Source organism: Brachyhypopomus gauderio, unplaced genomic scaffold, assembly GCF_052324685.1.
Source record: "Brachyhypopomus gauderio isolate BG-103 unplaced genomic scaffold, BGAUD_0.2 sc104, whole genome shotgun sequence".
Taxonomy (NCBI): domain Eukaryota; kingdom Metazoa; phylum Chordata; class Actinopteri; order Gymnotiformes; family Hypopomidae; genus Brachyhypopomus; species Brachyhypopomus gauderio.
Genome location: NW_027506925.1, coordinates 516,706 through 538,132, shown reverse-complemented (window position 1 = coordinate 538,132; position 21,427 = coordinate 516,706). Strand labels below are relative to the sequence as shown.

At 46.9% G+C, this 21,427-nt stretch overlaps 1 protein-coding gene across 2 annotated transcripts in view; it reads left to right on the top strand.

The window, feature by feature from the left end:
* rnf144ab (ring finger protein 144ab) overlaps positions 1 to 10,516 on the top strand; it is an 11,125-nt gene extending 609 nt beyond the window's left edge. The window contains exons 1-8 of one of the 2 annotated variants that reach the window (XM_076993156.1): positions 4,549 to 4,611; positions 5,381 to 5,516; positions 5,622 to 5,726; positions 6,274 to 6,334; positions 6,740 to 6,950; positions 8,114 to 8,261; positions 8,647 to 8,736; positions 9,631 to 10,516. In XM_076993156.1, the coding sequence (XP_076849271.1) occupies positions 5,400 to 5,516; positions 5,622 to 5,726; positions 6,274 to 6,334; positions 6,740 to 6,950; positions 8,114 to 8,261; positions 8,647 to 8,736; positions 9,631 to 9,753 (855 nt within the window). In that variant the 5' untranslated portion in view covers positions 4,549 to 4,611; positions 5,381 to 5,399 and the 3' untranslated portion in view covers positions 9,754 to 10,516. Of the gene's footprint in view, positions 1 to 4,548; positions 4,612 to 5,380; positions 5,517 to 5,621; positions 5,727 to 6,273; positions 6,335 to 6,739; positions 6,951 to 8,113; positions 8,262 to 8,646; positions 8,737 to 9,630 lie in introns of those variants that run through there. The other variant, XM_076993155.1, reaches the window with a different exon arrangement.
* The last annotated feature ends 10,911 nt before the right edge of the window (positions 10,517 to 21,427 follow it).

Below are 21,427 nucleotides of genomic sequence, written 5' to 3'. Positions count from 1 at the left end.
GTTATTCTGTACATTGTGGGCAGGTCTAATGGTTTTATTGTTTTATTCCTAATAGCTATTGAGGAGTCGTCCCAAACTCCCCTTGAACTTGTTGCTTTTTGTACCTCTTGGCATACAAACCAGGCAAACCTTCATTGCCTTATTACAAGCTCGTTGTCTCACACAGAGAACCTCTGTTCAGTTCTCCAGGACTTGCAGCCTGTCGATAGTTTCATCGTATTCTAGCTACAAGCACACAAATTAGTTTGATTATTTCTCAGCATAACAAAACCACAGGGACGTCCTCTGAACGGTTTTTGTAGGTTTGCCAAAACGTTTAAGAGGATGTTTTTATAGTACGCTTGTGGCAACATCCAGGGGACTCTGCAGGGTTTGTGGAAAGTCCTTTAAACATCATGTTGTTGTTTTAGTCTACCACATTAGTTTTTTTTAATTATTTAGTATATATACACTGTATGTACAAATGTATTGGAAAAAACTGTGCCAGAGCAGCTGCACACAAGCCTCACATCACCAAGCACAGTGCCCAGCGTCAGATGGAGTGGTGTGAAGCACGCTAGCACTGGACTCTGGAGCAGGGGTTCTGGTTCTGCAAAATTCTGTGGAGGGATGAATCACGCTTCTCCATCTGGCAGTCTGATGGATGACTCTGGGTTTGGTGAACACCAGGAGAACATTACCTGCCTTACTGCACTGAGCCAACTATAAAGGTTGGCTGAGGAGAGATAATACTGTGTGGTTGTTTCCTGGCCATTGGCTTACGCACTTTTGGTCCCAGTGAAGTGAACGCTTCAGCATACCAAGACATTCGGGACAAATGTATGCGTCAAACTCTGCATTACTAGATTATACCACTCACCTGGAGTCTTCAAGCACTCCATCTTCTAGCAAACCATACAGGTTTTTCACGAGAATTCACAAGTCTTCTGCTTGGGTCTTCAGACGTCTTCATGGCTTGTTCGTGTTCGTATCCACCTCCTTCTCTTGAACTGTTAACTGTCTCTTCTACAATTCAATGATTCATCTCATAAAAATACTCATTAACTTCTATTATTATTATTAGACAGAATTATGAGGTATCCTTTCCAGCCTAAAGCTGTCCACGCGCAGATTACTCACCCATATAGCCTATAAAAAAAGAAACACGCGTAACTAAAATAGCTACTTTATCGTCTCCTTATCCTAACTGACCTTCACGTAGGATATAGCCAACATTATAGGTCATATAAGTAAAAAGACGAACGTTGCGTTTTTATTTGTTACTAGATTTATCCGTGTTTATCCATCTATTTCCCGTTTCCTAAACACTGAACGACACGTGAAAATGCGCGCGCTCATGCTGTTTGTAAACAGGTTTACGTGTTTACGTCATCAGCAACGTCTGACGTTTTTTCTTCTTTTCTCGTGTCGGGCGGGCAGCGCTTAATTAACTATCACAAATATCACTGACTAAATCTACAGTATTTTCACGCTATTTGAAATATGATATCCAAGTTTGAATACAGACCTGTACCTCGGAGCGAGGTATGTCACGGGAAATTCATAAGTGCTCAGTGTGAAAGTATTTTCAGAAGTGAGATTTGGGAAATCTAAAAAAAAAAATTACTCAATAATAAAAGTGTTCAATAATTACTGTTGTACTATTCTGACATAAATACTGAAATTATGAAATCATTATATTGAAATAATATTCAACCATGCTATGAGATAAATGTCCTACCTGGAACAGCTAACAAAAGGATGTCCGGGGGAAATCATAGGCCCGTCGCGTTAATGTCCGGGGGAAATCATAGGCCCGTCGCGTTAATGTCCGGGTGATTTTTCAATGACGTTTATGAAAAGTAATTTAAACGTCATTTATGAACTTTTTTAAATGAGACTACCCTGTTAGTGATATTTATTTACTATTCATTGTTATGTGCCGTCGGTTCTCCTGGCAAACTCTTAATGGCCAGTTCAGGATAGACTGCTATTTTTGAGCTTTACCTACATCACTCAGTTTGCTGCATAGACATTAGTTCATGTGTGGACAGAAGACACAGAATTACAGAATGATCTGCTTTAGACACCATTCAACATCAAACGTTATATTAAAACAGTGTTCCTCCATCTTCCTGCTTACTGACTAATTGAGTCATATACTGTTACATATTCAACTTAAACATCTTTGTTGCAATGCAGCCATAAACCAGTTAGTTTGAAACATGGACGTAATTTTGTAATAAAAAGTGGGGGGGACATGGATTCATCGCTATTTAAATATTTGGTTTTGACCGTAAAAACTGGGGGGACCAAAACCGGCTTTTGAAAAAGTGGGGGGGACATGTCCCCCCCGTGCCCCCCCCCCCCCCCCAAATTACGTCCATGGTTTGAAAACAGTGAAGTGAGGTGTTCTAATGTAAGATTTGCACTTGAAACCCAGTGAAATTATCTAACTGGTTGGGCAGAGACTGTATGGAGAATGATGCAAATTCTGGTCTGTCTGATCTCTTTGCCCTTAATTGTCATGTCGAGGTGAGTTCAAAAGAATATAAATGTTTATCAAGTTAATGTTCAAGATCTCTCCACTTGTTTATTATAAATCATGTAGCTAGTATGTGTACAGACAATATTGCATGTATAAAGGAAATCATGTGTCCAGATGATATTGCATGCACAGATGATATTGTGTGTAAATACAACATGGCGTGTATAGTCTAAATTACTTGAACAGACAGTATTGCATATGTAGATAGAATTACATGTCCAGTCAGACTGGAGAAGCTGCATAAGACTGTTAATTAGAGATTGTTGGGTGTCATGGACCAGATTAATCTCCCAGTGGAATTAGAGGGATTTGAAGCCTTTCCCAGCCATACTTGCCCCAGAGCCACTGGGTCAGTCCACTGGGTCAGTCTGTCCAGGATCATGTATGCTTTTCTTGGGTCTCTGGCTTTTTTTAATCAGCAAACACATCTTATGGTGCATTTTTGTTAGTACCCCTAAGTTCACTTGAAGCGTGTCAATTGTTAGGGTCATTCTGAGCCAGCGTAAACCCCAGAGTGTTCATGGAGTCGCTCTTCAACTGCTCTTTTCACTGTGATGGCTGGAGGCTAACGTCACGGCCGTGCAGTGGGAGCCTGGTTCTGGAGCAAGGGCCCAAGCTGAGGCAGCTGGCATGCCCTCAATGGGCCTTTCATTAGTGCTACTGTTGTGCCAGCCTGCAGCCTTCATGGTCCACACACACACACTTGTTGAAGGAGAAGGCCTGGCTCGTGTCAGTTCATCCCAAAGGTGTTCAGTGGTGTTGAGGTCAGCTTTTGAGTAGCTTCCCATTCACAGTAATAACACTTACAGTTGACCACAACAGATTTAGCCAAATAGAAACTTTAGAAATTTAATAACTGAAGTTTAATACCTGTCACTGGCAGTTTTTTTCGTGACGATAAAAGCATGCTTCTTTGTCAGAGTTCAGTTAATATAAGAGCAAGCACAGGACAAATGTTGGTGCTGTCAGCCAGCATTTTTATTCACTAAGTAATGTGATGTCCTGCATGCAGTGCTGTGTGTCAGGCCCGAATGTCTTGTGCTGTGTGCTGATCTTGGCAGAGCTTGGTTTTGATAAGGCACAGCGGCAGCACTGCCCAGAACATGCTAACACAAGCTATGAAAACTGATCTTAATGACACATCGTGTAGTGTCCCATTATCCTGTTATGCCAGTCAGGCTAGCAGGCTGCTCCCTTTCGCAAATATGTGAAGTAATGAAAAACATGGATATGCATAGCCTACTAATGCAGATCTAGGATGATTAAAACATTTTTGAAGTCTTTTTGTTGTTTAATCCATATTGAGTGGCTGCCGGACTGCTGTTCAGGTTAGTCAATCGTGTCGAGCAGGTTCTTTTCCTGTCTGCTAGTTATCCCATGGTGCACTGGGGCTCCTCTCCACGCCACACAGGACAGCCGGGAGATGTCAGAGATGCACCTCTGGTACAAGCAGAACAAAACCAAGCCTGAAATTCTTATGGTGTGAGTGTGTGCCATCGAGATATGGGTCGCGCAAGCTGGCGTGTAAGGCTCACACTACTGGGCACCAGGTTGAACTCTTGGTGAACCTGCGTCACCAGGCGAATATTTCTCTCTGGAGTGCTAACAGAGTCATGACGTTTACCTTGAGACTTTCCCTCTCTTCTCAGTACATGACGATGTTAACGGTTTTGTTCGTTCTTCATGGTGCTCGTGTCCGTGCTGAGTCGATTGCGTGTGGTAGAACCAAGCCAGTTTGAACATGTCCGTCACGAGTAAGGAGCTCCGTGCAGTTTTAAGATGTTTCTACTGTGTCTGAGCGCTCCAGTTTTGACAGGTGGTGGGATGAGAAAAAGGTGCATTGTTTGAAAAGTAATTACATACTCAATGTTCTTGCATTCTGGCATGACCGAAACTTCAATTTGTGGTAAGTGTATATCGTAGGAAAGTCTTAAAAACTTTTTTGTTTGGATGATTTTTTTAGTTTTCTTTTTTTTTTCATTTGTTTTAGTTCTGTTTTATATCTGAGGTAAACCTTAAAGACATTCCAACCTCTGTGAAAGTGAGGATCAGTGCCCGGCCTCGAGGCAGCTGCAGGAAGACCTGTAAGCACGGTTTCTCTTGCTCACTCACTCACTGCTACAGTTGGTTGGTGATGAATGATGGAGGTGGGGCTGTGGAGGCTCCTTTCATGCGAGTTTGTACCACTAACCTAGTACCAGACCTAAGCAGCAGCAGGTACCACAGTATGACGGTTCATTTTGTGGGAGTCAAGGTGACGTGCTTACAGGACCTAAAGAGCACGGTGTCGGTGTTAGCCTGCAGTCTGCACCTTACACAGAGCTCCACAAACCCCCCTCACCACCACCACCACCACCTCCATCCAACCCCGTGGATCAGCTACAACAGCACAGCACCACAGCACAGCTATGGGCCAAAGCCATGTAAAGGAATGAGTGTTATGAAGTAAGTGTTAGAGAGTTTCACATCAAGCCATGGGCAGGAGGTGACTGAATGCCTAGGATATTATAATAAGTCACAATCAGGAACAGCCTTGATTTCCAGGTATCTACATCAACCAGACTGGTCAAACATTACAGTAGAATTTGTGCAGGATCTTCAAATCTGTCATTTTCCTCCCAAACCTCCGGGAAGTGACAGAACTACTGTGGAACCTCTTACAGCCGGTGTTCAGTATGATTAAATATGTCCTGTGATATATCATGATTACATGTTCCAAATTCCTTATTGCATAATCATGCATCATACTCAGGAAGAATATGTTCATTATGTAACCAGCACTTTTCCCGGGACCCGTGCCTCCAAGATCAGTCCGAAGAGATTGTGAGCGCACCCTGTGTTTGTGTTCTTCAGCTCCCCGGTCCCAGGAGCCATGAGCACATCCCTCGGGGAGCTGACCGCCCCGCTGGCCTGCAAGCTGTGCCTGGGACTGTTCCCCCCGTGGGACATGAGCACGGTCTCCCAGTGCCGCTGTGTCTTCTGCAGTGAGGTGAGGGGCTCTGGCCACTTTCTTATAATCGCAACAACATGTAGATTTCAAACTGAACCCATAGCAGCACAAGCTTGTGGGCGTAACCATCTGTCCCCGTCACAGTGTTTAAAGCGTTACGTCGAGCTGCTGATCACAGAGAACCTGCAAACCGTGATCACCTGCCCAGGCTCCGCATGTCTGAACCACGGACAGCTGCAGGACAGCGAGGTAAAGCAAAGTCCCGCATGCTGTATTACACCTAGATGGGGGAGGGGGGACTGATCCTGTGTGATGGACCACTCTTAACCCAACACTTAACCCAACACTGATACTGTTACGTGTTTAAAAAGGTCGGCGGCCACCTGCCGTGTCTGATCCACACGCCCCGGCTGGACCCTGGCGAGCGCTCACTCCAGTCCTGGGTGGACCGTAGGTCAGCCCTGCTTGGCCAGGATGCTGGGCTCAGATGATGAGCAGTAATGAGCTTGCTAGGACCACTGACCAGTTCCACATGACGGGAGAACAGCTACAGTCATTAGCTCTACATGAATTAAATGGGCAAAGAGTGTAAATACAAAAGCAAGTGTTTGTAGTAAAATGTCAAGCAACAGTTAATTTCTTATTACTTTCTAATGAATAATTCATTATTAAATTAATCTCAAGGTGCATTATTAACAAAGGTTTTTAAATTATGCATTAATTCACATAATTATTAAATGAATACACCTCTCTCTCTCTCTCTCTCTCTCTCTCTCTCTCTCTCTCTCTGCTGAAGATCGAGTCTATAGTGTGTGCTGATGTCATGCAGCGGTACAGGAGACTACAGTTTGAACGAGGTGACTCTTCTGTCTCTGTAATCTCTTACAGTTGGCTCGGTCTCACTGGAATGTAGGTTCTACAAAAATTACTTGCACATCTGGGAGGAAGACGTAAACCAGAGGCACGAAGTATACATCACACTGCTTGAAACTCAGGCTCTTGTAGTAGTTAGTTTTCTGCTTGAATGTGTATGTAGTGCCAAGAGTAAAGGCATGTATTACAATAGCAGGATGCCCCACAGAGACGATTGGTGACTTTCTGCAACAAACGTGAAGATATATATAAAACGAGAGAACGCAAACCCACGCTGGCTTACGATGTGATCGTTATTGTGGCATGAGCAGGGAAGTTTTGTTCAAATAAATGTCGTGGTCCGACGTGTCTGCGGAAAGTGCCGACCGTTCTCTCTGCTCTTCACCCAGAGGTGCTGCTGGACCCCTGGCGGACCTGGTGCCCGTCGTCCTCGTGTCAGGCCGTGTGTCAGCTGGAGGAGACGGAGGTGCCCACGCCCCAGCTGCTGCAGTGCCCCGCCTGCGGACTTCGCTTCTGCTCTGGCTGCCAGGCTGACTGGCATGCCGGGGAGGTGTGCCAAGGGAGCCTGCCCACCATGACCTCCCCGTCTGGGGAGAATGGGTAAATGCACCAGAGATACACCAGAGGGCGCTACATGCTAGTAAATACAGGTGAACTCTCCAGAGCAGTGCTCTACACACTAGTAAATAGAGGTAAACGCTCCAGAGCAGTGCGCTACACACTAGTAAATAAAGGTGAACACTCCAGAGCAGTGCGTTACACGCTAGTAAATACAGGTGAACTCTCCAGAGCAGTGCGCTACACACTAGTAAATAAAGGTGAACACTCCAGAGCAGTGCGCTACATGCTAGTAAATACAGGTGAACTCTCCAGAGCAGTGCGCTACACACTAGTAAATAAAGGTGAACACTCCAGAGCAGTGTGCTACACGCTAATAAATACTGGTTAACTCTCCAAAGCAGTGTGCTACACGCTAGTAAACACAGGTGATCACTCCAGAGCAGTGTGCTACATGCTAGTAAATACAGGTGAACTCTCCAGAGCAGTGCGCTACATGCTAGTAAATACAGGTGAACTCTCCAGAGCAGTGCGCTACACACTAGCAAATGTAGGTAAATATTCCAGAGTGGTGTACTTTTAGGCTTCATGTAACAGGTGAACACTACAGAGTTGTGTATTTTACACTAGTAAATACAGATAAAACTACAGAACAGAGCACTCCATGCTAGAAAAACCCTGACCCAATGCTCCAGAGTAAACGCTGACTGCATGAGATGCGGCATGAGACCAATATCTGAGAGAAGCTCAACTCTGCACTAATTGATTAAGGAGCTGCACAGAGGTATAATGATCTAACAGAAGCACTCCAGGAGGAGTTTTTGGTCCGTAATAATCGCACGTTGCCACATATTTCCGATCTCGCAGCATTCGCTTCCTCCCTGGCTTTGTTGTTTCTTTGGGTTTCTTGTGGGGTTTGTTGTTGACTTTTGTTTGTTGTTTTAATGTGGTGTCATAAATGAGTTGTTTTGCACATTATGCTTATTTATATGAGATGTTGCAGACAAGATATTGACATATGGAGACGCTAGTCCGAACATACTGAATCATTTTAGGTTTTATTGGTTTTATTTTACGTATTCATATATTAAACAGTATGTAAACAGGGCTCTGAAACCCAATTTTGAGTAATTTGAACGGTTATTCTGTCTTAGTATTACAGTCTCTCTCTGTCTCTCTCTCTCACTCTCTCTCTCTCTCTCTAGTTCTGTTGATAAGACTGAGGAGGACGAGGCCCTGATCAAGCGCTGTCCGAAGTGTAAAGTGTACATCGAGAGAGACGAGGGCTGTGCTCAGATGGTGTGTAAGAACTGCAGACACGCCTTCTGCTGGTACTGCCTGCAGTCACTGGATGTGAGTCACTGACTACCAAGCACATTGAACAAGGCTCTATTTATCTCTTCCTGTAGTAATAAACCGATCAGCCACGGCATTGAAACCACTGACGGGTGAAGTGCGTTACATTGATTGTCTCGTTAACAGTAGTGTCTGTCAAGGGGTGGGATATATTAGGCAGCAAGTGGACCGTCAGTCCTTGAAGTTGTTGGAAGCAGGAAAAACGGGCAAGCTTATGGGTCTGAGTGACTTTGACAAGGGCCAGAGCTGTTTTGATGGCTCAGAGACCTACACAATACTAGGCAGTGTTGTGGCTGATCGGTGTCATGTGACGGTCACGGTCAGCTGTGTGGTCACCAGTGTGGATTTCAAACGTGTCCATACTCTTCATCCACTCTTCCAGAATGATGTCTTACTGATCCACTATGACCATGGACCGTGCCGAAAAAAACTGGGTCATTCCAGAGCTTCCGTCATCTGGCATCGGACACAGGTGTGTGGGGTGCACAGGTATATAGTTTATACAGATGTGTGGGGGGACACAAATGTGTGGGCTGCACAGATGTGTGGGGCACAAGGTAATGTGTTGCCTTTCCAGATTATTTTGGTTATAGGATAAAACAGGATAATATTATAGAGCCATTTTAGCTGCCAGGTGTCTAGGACAAACCGCCAGGGATCAGTATCAAACAGGAACACAGGACATTAAGCCAGATCATCCGCTGCTCATGACCTGACCTTCCATAATACTCATCCCAGCGCGCGCGTGTGTGTGTGTGTGTGTGTGTGTGTGTGTGTGTGTGTGTGTGTGTGTGTGTGTGTGTGTGTGTGTGTGTGTGTGTGTGTGTGTGTGTGTGCGTGCGTGCGTGCGTGCGTGCGTGCGTGCGTGCGTGCGTGCGTGCGTGCGTGCGCGCGTGCGCGCGCGCATGCAGGTTGTTCCTGCAGATGTCTGTCTGTTAAGCACTAATAACACTACTGCCTCAGCAGCTGACCCTGAATAAATGAATGAATGAATGTTCGATTTATATAGCGCCTTTCAGAATACCCAAGGCGCTTTACAATTTTAACACAGGTACAAGTCACAGACAACCAATCACACACACATGTGAATGAATGAATCTTTTGCTCGATATCCAATAGTTCATTTGATTTTCAGCATAAATATCTGTCCCATTTGACCTATATCTTCCCTTGTTCATATTGTCAAATCAAACCCCACACGACTGACACACCTTCTGAAAAATGTGAGAAAAGAAAGTCAGACTCGGGCCTAGATGGTGTCTGTCTCCTTAATTATTAAGCCATCAGCACCCCCTAGTGGCGATGAGTGTTAACCATCACCGCTTCCTGCCCTGTACATGTGTAAACTCTGGGTCTCTGGGTTTAGGTGGTGGGCATGTTTGCGGGTTGCGGCCTGCTGTTCCTGCTCGCCTCTCCGTTCCTGCTTCTGGCCCTGCCCTTCATCTTATGCTACAAATGCAATCGCAACCACCGGGATGGAAACCTCTAGAACATCTAGAACCCACCCGATCCGGAAAAAGGGGTGGCGACATGACGAGGAATCCCCCTTGACAAATGAATAAAGTCCAATTTCTAAACATCAAGTAGGGTTTTATGTCCTTACTGCAGTAGTGACTGTACAACTCAGGACCCCAGGGATCATTGTCGACTTGTTTTGTTTGTGACCTTCTGCTCGCTGAATGATGACTACAGCACTTCACCTGCTCACGTGCCAAAAATCCCACCTCGTATATCTGTCTCTGATCTATATTACTATTGATCACAAACTCGTCTCGTTTAGAATTCCACTCTGACCGGTAAGTTGCTGTCTGTGCTTCATGGGGAGTAATAGTAAAAACTTGTATGTGTGTAAAAATATAAAAAAAAATGGGTGTGTTTGTGTCATCATCTCCATCCCTCCTCTCTATTTTGTTTATTTTATTCTGTAAATTGTTTGTCCGACTGTTTCTTGTTGAATGTCCGCGTGGGACACGGCTCACCTGACTGGGTCGTGGGAGCGTTTCCCCACTGCACCACGTGGATCTGCAGTCTCACACGCTCTACGTTTGAGAGAGACTCACAAGATCTACTCGATGCCAAACACACTAATGGAACATTAAGGGTTCAGATGGACTCCTTTACTCTGAAATGGCTGTAACCTGTTTATGATGCCTGTTGGTTCTTCCTTTTCATTCACATGAGACGTTCTGTATACAATTTGCTGTTTTTGCTATATATTAAGGAGAATTACATTTCTATGGTTTATAAATATAATCACGGCGTTGAAATGCAGTACTGTGGTGTTTTTCCTTAAGTAATAACTGCATAATGTGCAAGGGCTACATTTTCTCAGCAAGGTGGTTGAAGTTGTGCCTTTATTCACATCTTCATATGTGGTTTTCAGGACTGGTTGGTCTGCATGAGGTTTAGACTATAGCTGAAAACAGAAGGATCCTCCATAGATAGAGACCCAACATCTATCTGATTCTATTGGGCAAACTACATGTGAAATGATCATTTAGCTCGTTTTACCAAAGGTGAAGGCCATGAAGGGTTCACAGAGGAGAAGGGTACATGAAGCCATCCAGATTTGTCAATGAACCTTCTCATTGGAAGACTGTGGAGGCAGAGACGTCTGCAGCTCTTCATGCGCACGTGGAGAAGCTCGTCTGTGTTCTCACTGGGAGATGGAGATGCGGAGGTGAGGGTGGGGGGGCATGCAAGGGGGGGGCAGTAGAGGGAGCGGAGGCAGCTGGCTGCGGCGCGGCCGTCTGTGTCCGGCCGGGCGGAGGGCCTCTCGCGGGGCCCGCGGGCATCTGCCTGGCCCCGCACCGCTTCACCCCCGCATCAGAAATTCATGCGCTGCTCCACCCGCACCATCTGTGTCGGTGCTCCGCAGAAGCCTGGCGAGCCCCCCGCCACTCCTGCGCAGACCAGGGAGGGGCCGGCTGGGGCCACTGAGCCTGACCCCCTGGGGCCTGCACGGAGTCCCCTGGGTCCTGCCTCCTGCCTTCTTCACGGTGTTGGCCAACCAGAGCTACATGGACTGCAGGAAACACAGATTAGAAAGGTCACGACCTTTGAATTAAACACCAGTAAATAATGACGTTTGCCTGTTTTTTGTTTTTTTTTTGCTTTTTTTATGTGAATCGCTTCTAATGCTACCTCGCAAAATCACTACGTTATTAATCGTTAATCATTATTAATTAAGGTTTAAATACGTTGGATTGAGATGCCAGGCAGCACTGCATATTCCCACAAGCGGTCCACAAGCTCGTTCTCTGGTTTAAAGTGCAGGTGTGATGAATATGTGCACCTGTGTTGGGTGATGTGATGGGTCTGGATGAGCCCGCAGGGATCGGAAAGGCTCGTGATTGGTTCAGGTGTGTGTCGAGGGCAGCAGTGTGTTCAGTAGGCTGACCTGGTTGGGCAGGGCCAGGTTCCCACACCCAGATTAAGATGACACATCACCTGAAAAGAAGTACCAAGGGTGATCAGCCGTTGTCAATGCATTTTTGCACAAGATTAAGCTTAATCTATGTCCAGGACATTTGCCCATACAGTTCTGGCCAGAGATTACTTGCACTACCTTCATGTAACCACAAGAGGGTGTGATGACATCCTTTCTAAAGCAAGGCGTAAGGGCTCTGTAAGCGCGGAACATAGGAAAGCCCGTCCTGGAGATTTGACATACATGTGGTGATGGAATGAAGAAAGCAAGAAGTTACACAAACCACATGCTTGGAGTGCCAAGCTGTGTCAGGTCACCTACTCATCCTCCAACAGCAGAAGAGGTGTCTCTCTCTCTCTCTCTCTCTCTCTCTCTCTCTCTCTCTCTCGGTCCACGTGCCCCTCCTCTGGCTGTGCGGGCCGGTTGCGGCCCAGCGGCTCTCTGGCAGGTGTTGATGGCGCTGGCGGCCGAGGCCCGGGGAGCTCCAGCCTGCCTGGGCTGCCCCACTGGCAGCTGGCACGCCGCTGTGGGCACTTCTCCCAACCATAATTACCAGCTCCAGCTCCAGATGGAGACAAGCAGACGCACCGCTCCCCGCGTCCTGGGCGGCCTCCGCCCGCCTCCGCCTCCTAGCCCGACACGCGCTGCGCCCAAACGCACGCTCCCTCACACGTCTTCAGCTGGCCAAAGAAGCATTAAGCAGCTTTTTAAGGACCCACTGCCAGTGGTCAGTTACACACCTTTTATCTCCCTGCCCGCCGGACAGGACCCGGTCAGGACAAGTGGATATCGCGCAGACTTTGTGAGCTTTTCGTCTAATAAGTCAAGTATGTTTGTTATACCTGTTTATGAAGTCATTGTTTTATATTTATACATAAAATGCCTTGTTTTCGTCATTGTCAACAGAAGCGTGTTTATGTTGTGTACTAAATGGTCTCTCTTCAGATGTCCTTTACACACAGCCAACACTACAACCATTTTATGAGTGTACCATAAATGTGTGGTACATTCACATTCTCACAGTTCCCAACTTCTGTACTCTTCTCTACATATCCACCTGAAAAAGACAACTAAAAAATAGTCATCAACTAGATGACTATGTTGGTGTGTGTGTGTGTATATATATAGTATTGCTCAGGCTGGTGGGAGTTGGTCCCAGCCACCCTCTGAATCACACACAGTTGCAGTAACAGATGGGGGCCTCCACGGAGACACATGGAGGAAAGTGCCCCACATATCACACACTGTCCACTCCACATCCAAACGGCTCCACGCAGAAACTCTCTCCGCATGCATCTGTAGTGCTCCAGCATCAGAACCGCGCACATTACGCACATTACAGGAGAGCAAACCACAGTGAACCCGTGGAGCATGGATTACTGCCCGAGCACAACAGATCGATTAGAACATCTTTTCTTTTTTTGTCTTTTTTATATATCACACCAGCTGTTGTAACTGCATATGATGATCTCAACTTAACACCACAACACGGTGGCCCCCTGTGAAGTATCTGTCACACTGCTTGTGGTAAGAGTTAAGCAGAAGCCATTCTTGAGGGACAGGAGGAGATCGAAGGGCCTTGGGCGAGAGAGGGGCAGACAGAGAGGGAGAGAGGTGACCTTGCTGATGTACCATCCCATGCTGGCTAGTCTAGTGCTGCAGGAGGCATGTGTCCATGGGGAAAGTCAGACAGATGCTGCTGAATCTCTCCCTCTCTCTCTCCCTCCCTCCCTGTGGGTGAGGCGGTGTGGAGTCTGCTTGGTACAGCTGCCACCCTCACCATCAGGAGGTGTAGGAGCTTGTGCTGTTTCTCCTCTCTGACCTCCAATCTTGTCTTTAAACTTCAGTCAGACAGCACCGGCAGCATGCCCGCCCGGCCCGCCCATACACCACATGTGTGTGTGTGTGTGTGTGTGTGTGTGTGTGCATTAAACACGTTCACATGCGCGTCCACGCACAAGCGGAGTGGACGGACAAAAAAAAAAGCAGAGGCTTCACACCAGCTGCCGAACATGACATTTCCTGGCCAGGCCAGCCCGGCCCAGCAGGAGCAACATCTGTGCGGCTGCCTTTCATCCCACCCTGCTCCCCAGGCGACATGGCTGATCTACCTGCAGCAGGGCCCGGCCCCGGAGACGGGCAGAGCTCGGCACCGCTGCAGGCCCCTGCCTTCCCCAGCTGGGCCTCCCCACCGCCCAGGGCCCGGCGCTCAGGGGTTCCAGCTGTAGCATCTGCCCTTCGCCCGTTTGATCCTCCGCCCACAGCACGAGCTGGTGCGTACTGCAGTGCTGTTTCCACCAGCATATGCATGCACACACACACACACAAACGTGCACTCATAGTTCTCTTTGTAGCAGCGTGTGTGTGCTCGCACACACGACCTGTATTTAAAAGATAAATTCAAACTGCCCATTGCAGTCCTCTCTGTACCAGTCACAAACAGTGCGATATGTCCAAGGCTTCAGGAAGAGTACTCATACGATTGGTGGATGTGTGTGTTACGGGCCCTGTGATTGGTGGATGTGTGTGTTACGGGCCCTGTGATTGGTGGATGTGTGTGTTACGGGCCCTGTGAGGAAGTGACCGTGTTACAGAAAGGGAAACTATTTGTGAAGCTCACTGCTTCTCCGCGGTCACTTTCTTGCGGAAAGTATTTGTGCCGCTGTGTCTAACCAATATTTCCTCACAAATCCAAAAAACACTGCATTACCCAGAAGCCACAGGCATATCAAAGCCACATGTTGTGTTCTGGCCTTTGCTCTACCACAATGGCTGCCAGTATAACGCCATTACCGCACCAGTGTAAAAACATCACGCTTCTGGCCTCTTCAAACTATCACACATATACTTTCTGGCCAGTTCAAGTTGCTGTAGATATATTATTTTTCATGTTCCTCATAGGGCATGCCATCTACAATCATCATGAGTGCTGTGATTACTTCTCTTCGTGATTCTGTCAGCTTTGTGACTCCGTGTCAGCAAAACGGCATTTTACCTACAGCCTGTCCACATAACCATCACCCTTCACTTGATGATCGCATTCTAATTAACCCTGCGGTTTATTTATCTTCTGAATGGTATTCTGTCCTACCCGTCACTACAAGACATTTACTAGCCTGTAAAATTGATGTTGCAGCTCGGTAAGGAACAGATTTCCGTGTGTCACACCTCAAGGGGAAAAAAAGTGATCTTGGCACAGAGGAACAGAATAAAACAGCAACGTGGTGTCAGCTGAACCTGCAGCCTGTGAAGAGCAGGCACACCGCCAGGACCTTTTACGAGTCATGGGACATATTTCTGCTGTACCTCCGTTAATGGAGGCCAATCGAACAAGAGGACATTTTCCAGATTAGATCTGCATTCTATTTTCCCCTTCAAGACTCCAGTAAAAGTCTTGATGAAAATCAGCTTCGGTTTTCGAATGATAGGCAGGATAAGTCATAAAGTTTTATTGCAGATTATGTTTTGTGCATTACAAAAAAGACCTGGAAGTCCAAAGAGAGTGTTGAAAAGGCTGAGCAACAGTTAAGACCATTTAGACCATTTGAACGTTAGCAGAGCGGGTGTTGCATGTGGCATGAGCTGCCTTGCGGGGGGTACAAGGCCGTTCATGAATGAATCTGCAAGCCCAGCTGGTTCAGAGCGTGCCACGTTCCTGTCCCTGTGTCGTGCTCCTGTCCCTGTGTCCCGCTCCTGTCCCTGTCTCCCGCTCCTGTCCCTGTGTCCCGCTCCTGTCCCTGTGTCCTGCTCCTGTCCCTGTCTCCCGCTCCTGTCCCTGTGTCCCGCTCCTGTCCCTGTGTCCCGCTCCTGTCTCTGTTATGCTCCTGTCCCTGTGTCCCGCTCCTGTCCCTGTGTCCCGCTCCTGTCCCTGTGTCCCGCTCCTGTCCATGTGTTGTACTCTTGTCCCTGTGTCCCGCTCCTGTCCCTGTGTCCTGCTCCTGTCCCTGTGTCCTGCTCCTGTCCCTGTGTCTCGTTCCTGTCCCTGTGTCCTGCTCCTGTCCCTGTGTCTCGCTCCTGTCCCTGTGTCCTGCTCCTGTCCCTGTGTCTCGCTCCTGTCCCTGTGTCCTGCTCCTGTCCCTGTGTCTCGCTCCTGTCCCTGTGTCCTGCTCCTGTCCCTGTGTCTCGCTCCTGTCCCTGTGTCCCGCTCCTGTCCCTGTGTCCCTCTCCTGTCCCTGTGTTGTACTCTTGTCCCTGTGTCCTGCTCCTGTCCCTGTGTCCTGCTCCTGTCCCTGTGTCCCGCTCCTGTCCCTGTGTCCCGCTCCTGTCCCTGTGTCCTGCTCCTGTCCCTGTGTCTCGCTCCTGTCCCTGTGTCCTGCTCCTCTTTGAGCACTGCCTTGTCCCTGCACTCTCTCACTATTCACTGTGCCACGTTCCTCTTTCTCTTTCTCTTCTCTATTTTCATGATACAGTGACATCGTTGTGTCAACAAACGTTCAAACCGACCTGAGTTCTTCTGGCCTTTGCTGACTATCTGAAACGTGAACACCTGCCAGTCTGCACTTCTAGGCAAAGGAGCTCAAACATTTACCTACTGAGCAAGTTGCACCTGTTCGAGCCCAGTGCCGTGCTCATAAACCCAGTCCGTTTGCATGTTATCCTGGTATCTGCCCTTTCGGCTATGCCATGGGCCAACTCTGCATGGTTAACGCACGCATGCAAAACGCAGCTTATTGTAGGCCGCCATGACAACACAGCTGCTGACCAGGGGTGTCACGCACCCACGTCAGGGAATATTCAAATACGTATACAATCTCTGTGCAGTACAGTGTTTTACAGTTAGAAGTCATAGAAGAGTTCTAGCTGTGCATATTTACCAGAAGACTCCGGCACAGTGACTGTCTTCTGTATGTTTGTTATGCAAATTATGGAGTTGAGTGGAATGTGAAACTAGTACATTTTAAAAGGACATTTTAGCAAGGCAGGTTATAAGGTTATAGAATTAAATATCATGTGTTCCTGATCTAGACTGAGTCTACTTAGTTCTTATTAAGTATAATTCTTATTTTTATTAATTACTAGGTATACCAGCCTAAAAACTCAAATGTAAGTCTATGCTATTGTCTCGTTCCTGTTGTTTGGTGTCTCTCAAGAGTCTATGATCATACATAACAATATGATACACTGCAAAAAGGAATGAACATCAATAGCTTAATTCTACTTTTCTTCTTTAATGACACAGGGGATCCACAAATGACACAACAGCAGGAATATTTCTTGATCCGTGCGTCATTAAAGGATTACTCCACTCAACGTCCATCATTTATTGTGCCATATCAGAATGAACTGCAGTTGATAATGAGAGTCAATATTCCTCACAAGCGCTGCAGCTGGACAAAACAAGCCTCTTTTATTAGAGATCATGTGACCTGGTGACTTTGGCAAACCAAAACAGACAGAACGCTGAGACCATATGACTCATTTTTTGGTTTCTGGAATTTTAACCCTAATGTTTTTGCAGTGACTGTCTACACTGTTTAGTGAGGGAGACGTTCATATCTCCATCCTAAACTCGTGAAGTATGATCACCACTAATTTCAGCTAGTGCAACCACAGAGAACATTGAGAATTACAAAAATTCTTCCCATAGATTACCACTGTTAGACATGACATATAAATATTTGATTTTGCACACAATAATCCCTTAATACCAACTGGAAACAAATGTTCCAACCCTTGTTAAACTTATTTAATAACACACTCTCAGAACACAGAGCCATGTCATTATAAGTATGTCTTCATGGGACATCCTCTCAAAGCCAAAATCGAATTGTGGCAGTGTGGAAAGGCTGTCCAGTCAGACCCAAAGCCCACACTGCTATTGTCTGAGACTCTTCACACATACTTCTGGGTTTGAAGCGTTAGACACGTTTCTCTCTAAATCAACATCGACCAGGTTTTCAAATGACGTAGCGCGTTGGAAGGTTCTGCAGGCACACGAACGGCAGGGCGGGCTGAGGGTTATCTCATCTCAGTATGCTGGTGGCAAGCAGAGGCAGATTACCGAGGTCCACCACGGTAGCTATAATTAACCAGAAACAGATGATATCTGAGGTCCCTGGAGGACGCTGGGTCACTTTCCCTGCCCAGCGCTATCCAAAGACAACGGGTTGCCATTTAGCGAGGCATCGAGCCCAAATGCTTTTGTGTCACTTTTGTTTGGTTAGGTTTTTTTGTCCTTAATTGTTTCTGGCGCACTCACCGTGGGAGTGCATGCCGTAATTAAACATAATTGCATAAGTGAGCTCGAAACATTATCTCTTGTTTGCTAAAGTTGGATCAGTTTACCAAAGCAAGGATAAAAACATAAACAGAAGTTTGATGGAGTGGGGATTTTAGCACCCATATGCACATACAGCAAAGAGGCCTTCACATAAGCCATTGAAAACGCCCAGGTGATGCTCTGCAGTTTGTAACAGAGAGTTGGTGCCAAGTAAAAAATTATTACACAGTCACATTGGTCCATAAATTCAATTCATTGATTTCACAATTTAAAGGAAGAGATGTAGTTACTTATATTCCGTTATGATATAAAGCGAGCTAGACTAAGCATGCAATGTGTATGGCAAAAGGTTTGTACAGACTTGCCCAGCAAACACTAGAGCACACGTGATATATTATACGCAAATATTCTATTTCTATTTAGATTCTACTTGTTCCCTAAATTCTCACCAGGACCCTCATGTGCAGCGACTGTCTGAGGGGAAACCAGCGTTCAGTAAGAGGAAAGCAACAAAAACATTCATAAGCCATATTGTCCAGTGTCATGTTTAAAAATTTTACTTTTGAACCCAGATAACATGGGTGGAGTATATATCCTTGAATGGAAGCATAGCCACAGTAACCACCACATTCCAATGACCTAGCTGATTAAAACTATTAAAGGAGGCAGGGAATTCCTCTAGAACTTTGAATAATGTTTTTAGAATACATTACAACAAAGCAGAAAAAATCCACTGTTATGTAATCATTACAACGTGGACATACTGCTCACATCCAAAGACTTTCGTTCCTTTGTCGTGTCCTGATCGTGACAGGAGTGTCTCCTCTGAGTTGTCCCTGGATTCGGGGTCTGCGCCTCATCTAACTCTACTCGCAAGAACATCAGGAAAACAGTTACTCTCCTTGTGGGCTGTAGCAGATTCAGACACACGACAGCTAAAACTGCCCGCGGATCCTTTGCCCTGCCACTCCGCCTGCTCTGATGGGCCCGCCAGGCGTCGGTGGCCTTGACGGCACGGCCGCTGGCCCCTCCCCACCGTGTGCCCCAGCTGCTTGGGGTCAGCGCTGCTGGACCACTGTGATCAGCAGCAGAATCAGCACGTGGAGACCTGAGCACCTGTGGTGTGTGTCGGACAGGCTGGGTTCACTAGCAGAGCCTCATCATTCACTACCAGAATGATGAAGGTTATCAGAAATAAAGCCTGTAGTTCTTCAGAATTAGTTGTTGATGTAACCACCAAAATGTCTGAATATGTGATCAATCTTTTCCCACGTCTGTAATGTAAGCATAAATCTAGCTTTTCGCGCACCATGCGTAAATTTATGCAAAAACGAAAGAGACTGAACCGAGCAAGGATGAAACCCCTTGATCAGGAATGAACAACAACATCTCCATTAAACAAACATCTTTCTAAGGGTATCAGGAAAGCCACCCAGCCACGCCGCCTATCTTCTCCTGTCATCCACTTCCCCTTAGGGTGAGAGAAGAGGTGTGTGTGGCGGTCTGATGGGAAGCTGCTGAGATACGCCGTTCTTACCACCACCCCCCCAAAACCATCACAAAAGCACACAGGGTGGAGAACGCTGAATAGTGCCGATGTTGGGGCAGCGGAAGAGCTGAGATTAGGCGGCCTGGGGGAGGAAACGGCATGAGCTTGTTCTGAGGAAACCCTGACTGAAGAATAAGAGGAAGACACTAGGACAAAGGTGTAGACAGAGAGAGAGAGAGACAGAAAGAGAGAGACAGAGAGAGAGAGACAGACAGGCAGCATGAGAGAGCATAATGTAATTGTCTATTTTCACCCCAGTTGTAATAGTAGAAGGAGATTGATATAATTAGTGTTTGCTGCGGCACAGCATAAGCAGAGTGAGTGGTGGCGGGGCGGGCCGGCCCATCAGCCCATAAGAAACACCCTGGGCTGAAGAACCCCCCTCCTCATCTCCTCAGAGACAGATTAGATTATCAGTATCTAGCGCTGCCGTGCACACATGCGGATGTCCTTGCCCAGGGAAATGAACGGACTATTCCAGGGTGGAGGTCCAGTGGTCTTGGAAATAAAAACAAATCTGAGATAGGGCGTTCCATCCATCTTCGGTGTCAGCCAAGGTTGTAAGTGTCTGAGACAACACAAATGTGGAGACTTTGATCTACATTTGTGTATGTGCGTGTAACGTATCTTGCATTTATACATTTCTATACAACTAGGGACAGCAAAGTTCATTCATGTTCCAACAGCATAAGACTTAAGATTAACATCACTACACTTTTATATGCCGAGTAGCTGCAAGCAATACGGAGCTGCATTTCAAAATACACTTCATGTGTGTTTGGACTGTGCAATCAGTGATTGCTGGTGATTTTCATCAGGGCTCAAGTGGCCCTCTAGAGACCTGGGGGGCACCGGGGGCATGACCACCTCCACATCGCTCCTCCACTCCGCTGATTGCTGCATTCTCCAGCTGGGGCCACCAAGAGCCAGATCGAAGCTATTGTCTCCTCTCAGGATTCACCGACACCCCCACCCGCCATCAACCCGCCCCCACCCTCTCCGCCCTCTGCCCCCTCCGCAGAGAAGTTCAGGCCTAAACGCGCCATCAAACTGCTACACAATCACAATGCCGAGCCTTTTCGTTTCTTCTGATTCCGTGATCTCCGTTGGCACTTTGATCCTTCCAAGACAGTGTAACACCATCTATGTGATCTGGTGTTGATTGCAAAGCCTAAATCATTACGGTGATACAGTGGCATGCGAGTAGCCAGACGGGTGGAATGACACTCTTCTCCATAATGGCCTTGGAGATGAGTGTCTTTACCATGAGATGGCAAGCACTTCGCATGAAAAACATACTTTGATGATTAATACCACCATGTCAGTCTCATGTCCGTTCACCTGCATTTGAATGATTTAAAATCTGTAAAGCACATAAACGTAGAAGTAAAACAGCGGACACGGAAGGTCATTGCTTTGTTTGTGTTTATTATACACCAGTAATGCGTGGTGCGTTTTGTTTGTTGGCGATGGTGATGTATGTGAGAGGTCTTGATTTGTGAGAGCGTTTAAAGGTAGGCTCCGGTTCCGAGTGGGGATGGCGCATCACAGATGGCTTGTAATAGCTCTTTTGCTCAGAGAGGCCGCGGCTACATCATCATCTCTGCGCACATTAACCGATGATGAGATCACTTAGGCCCCTCGTCAGGGTAAATCTCTCAGAGACACCGACATCTACAGCTGAGAACACGAGAAACGTCTGATGGGTTAAACCTGCAGGCTGCAGTTCGGCCTCACACGATCCGATCCAAATGGCTGCGTGACGAGTCCTGTCCCCTGAACGGATCTTGGTACATGTATCGCCACTAAAAAACACCATGTCATGCTACAACGTAGAGAATGTAGCCTTGCTTTGTTTTCCACCAGCCGAACAGTAAGTTACAAGCCGGGGATGGCTTAATGGCTTATTGCTTTCCCAAAAACGCACTCAGGGGGCCAAGTCAGTGGCTGCGCTCTTTGCAATA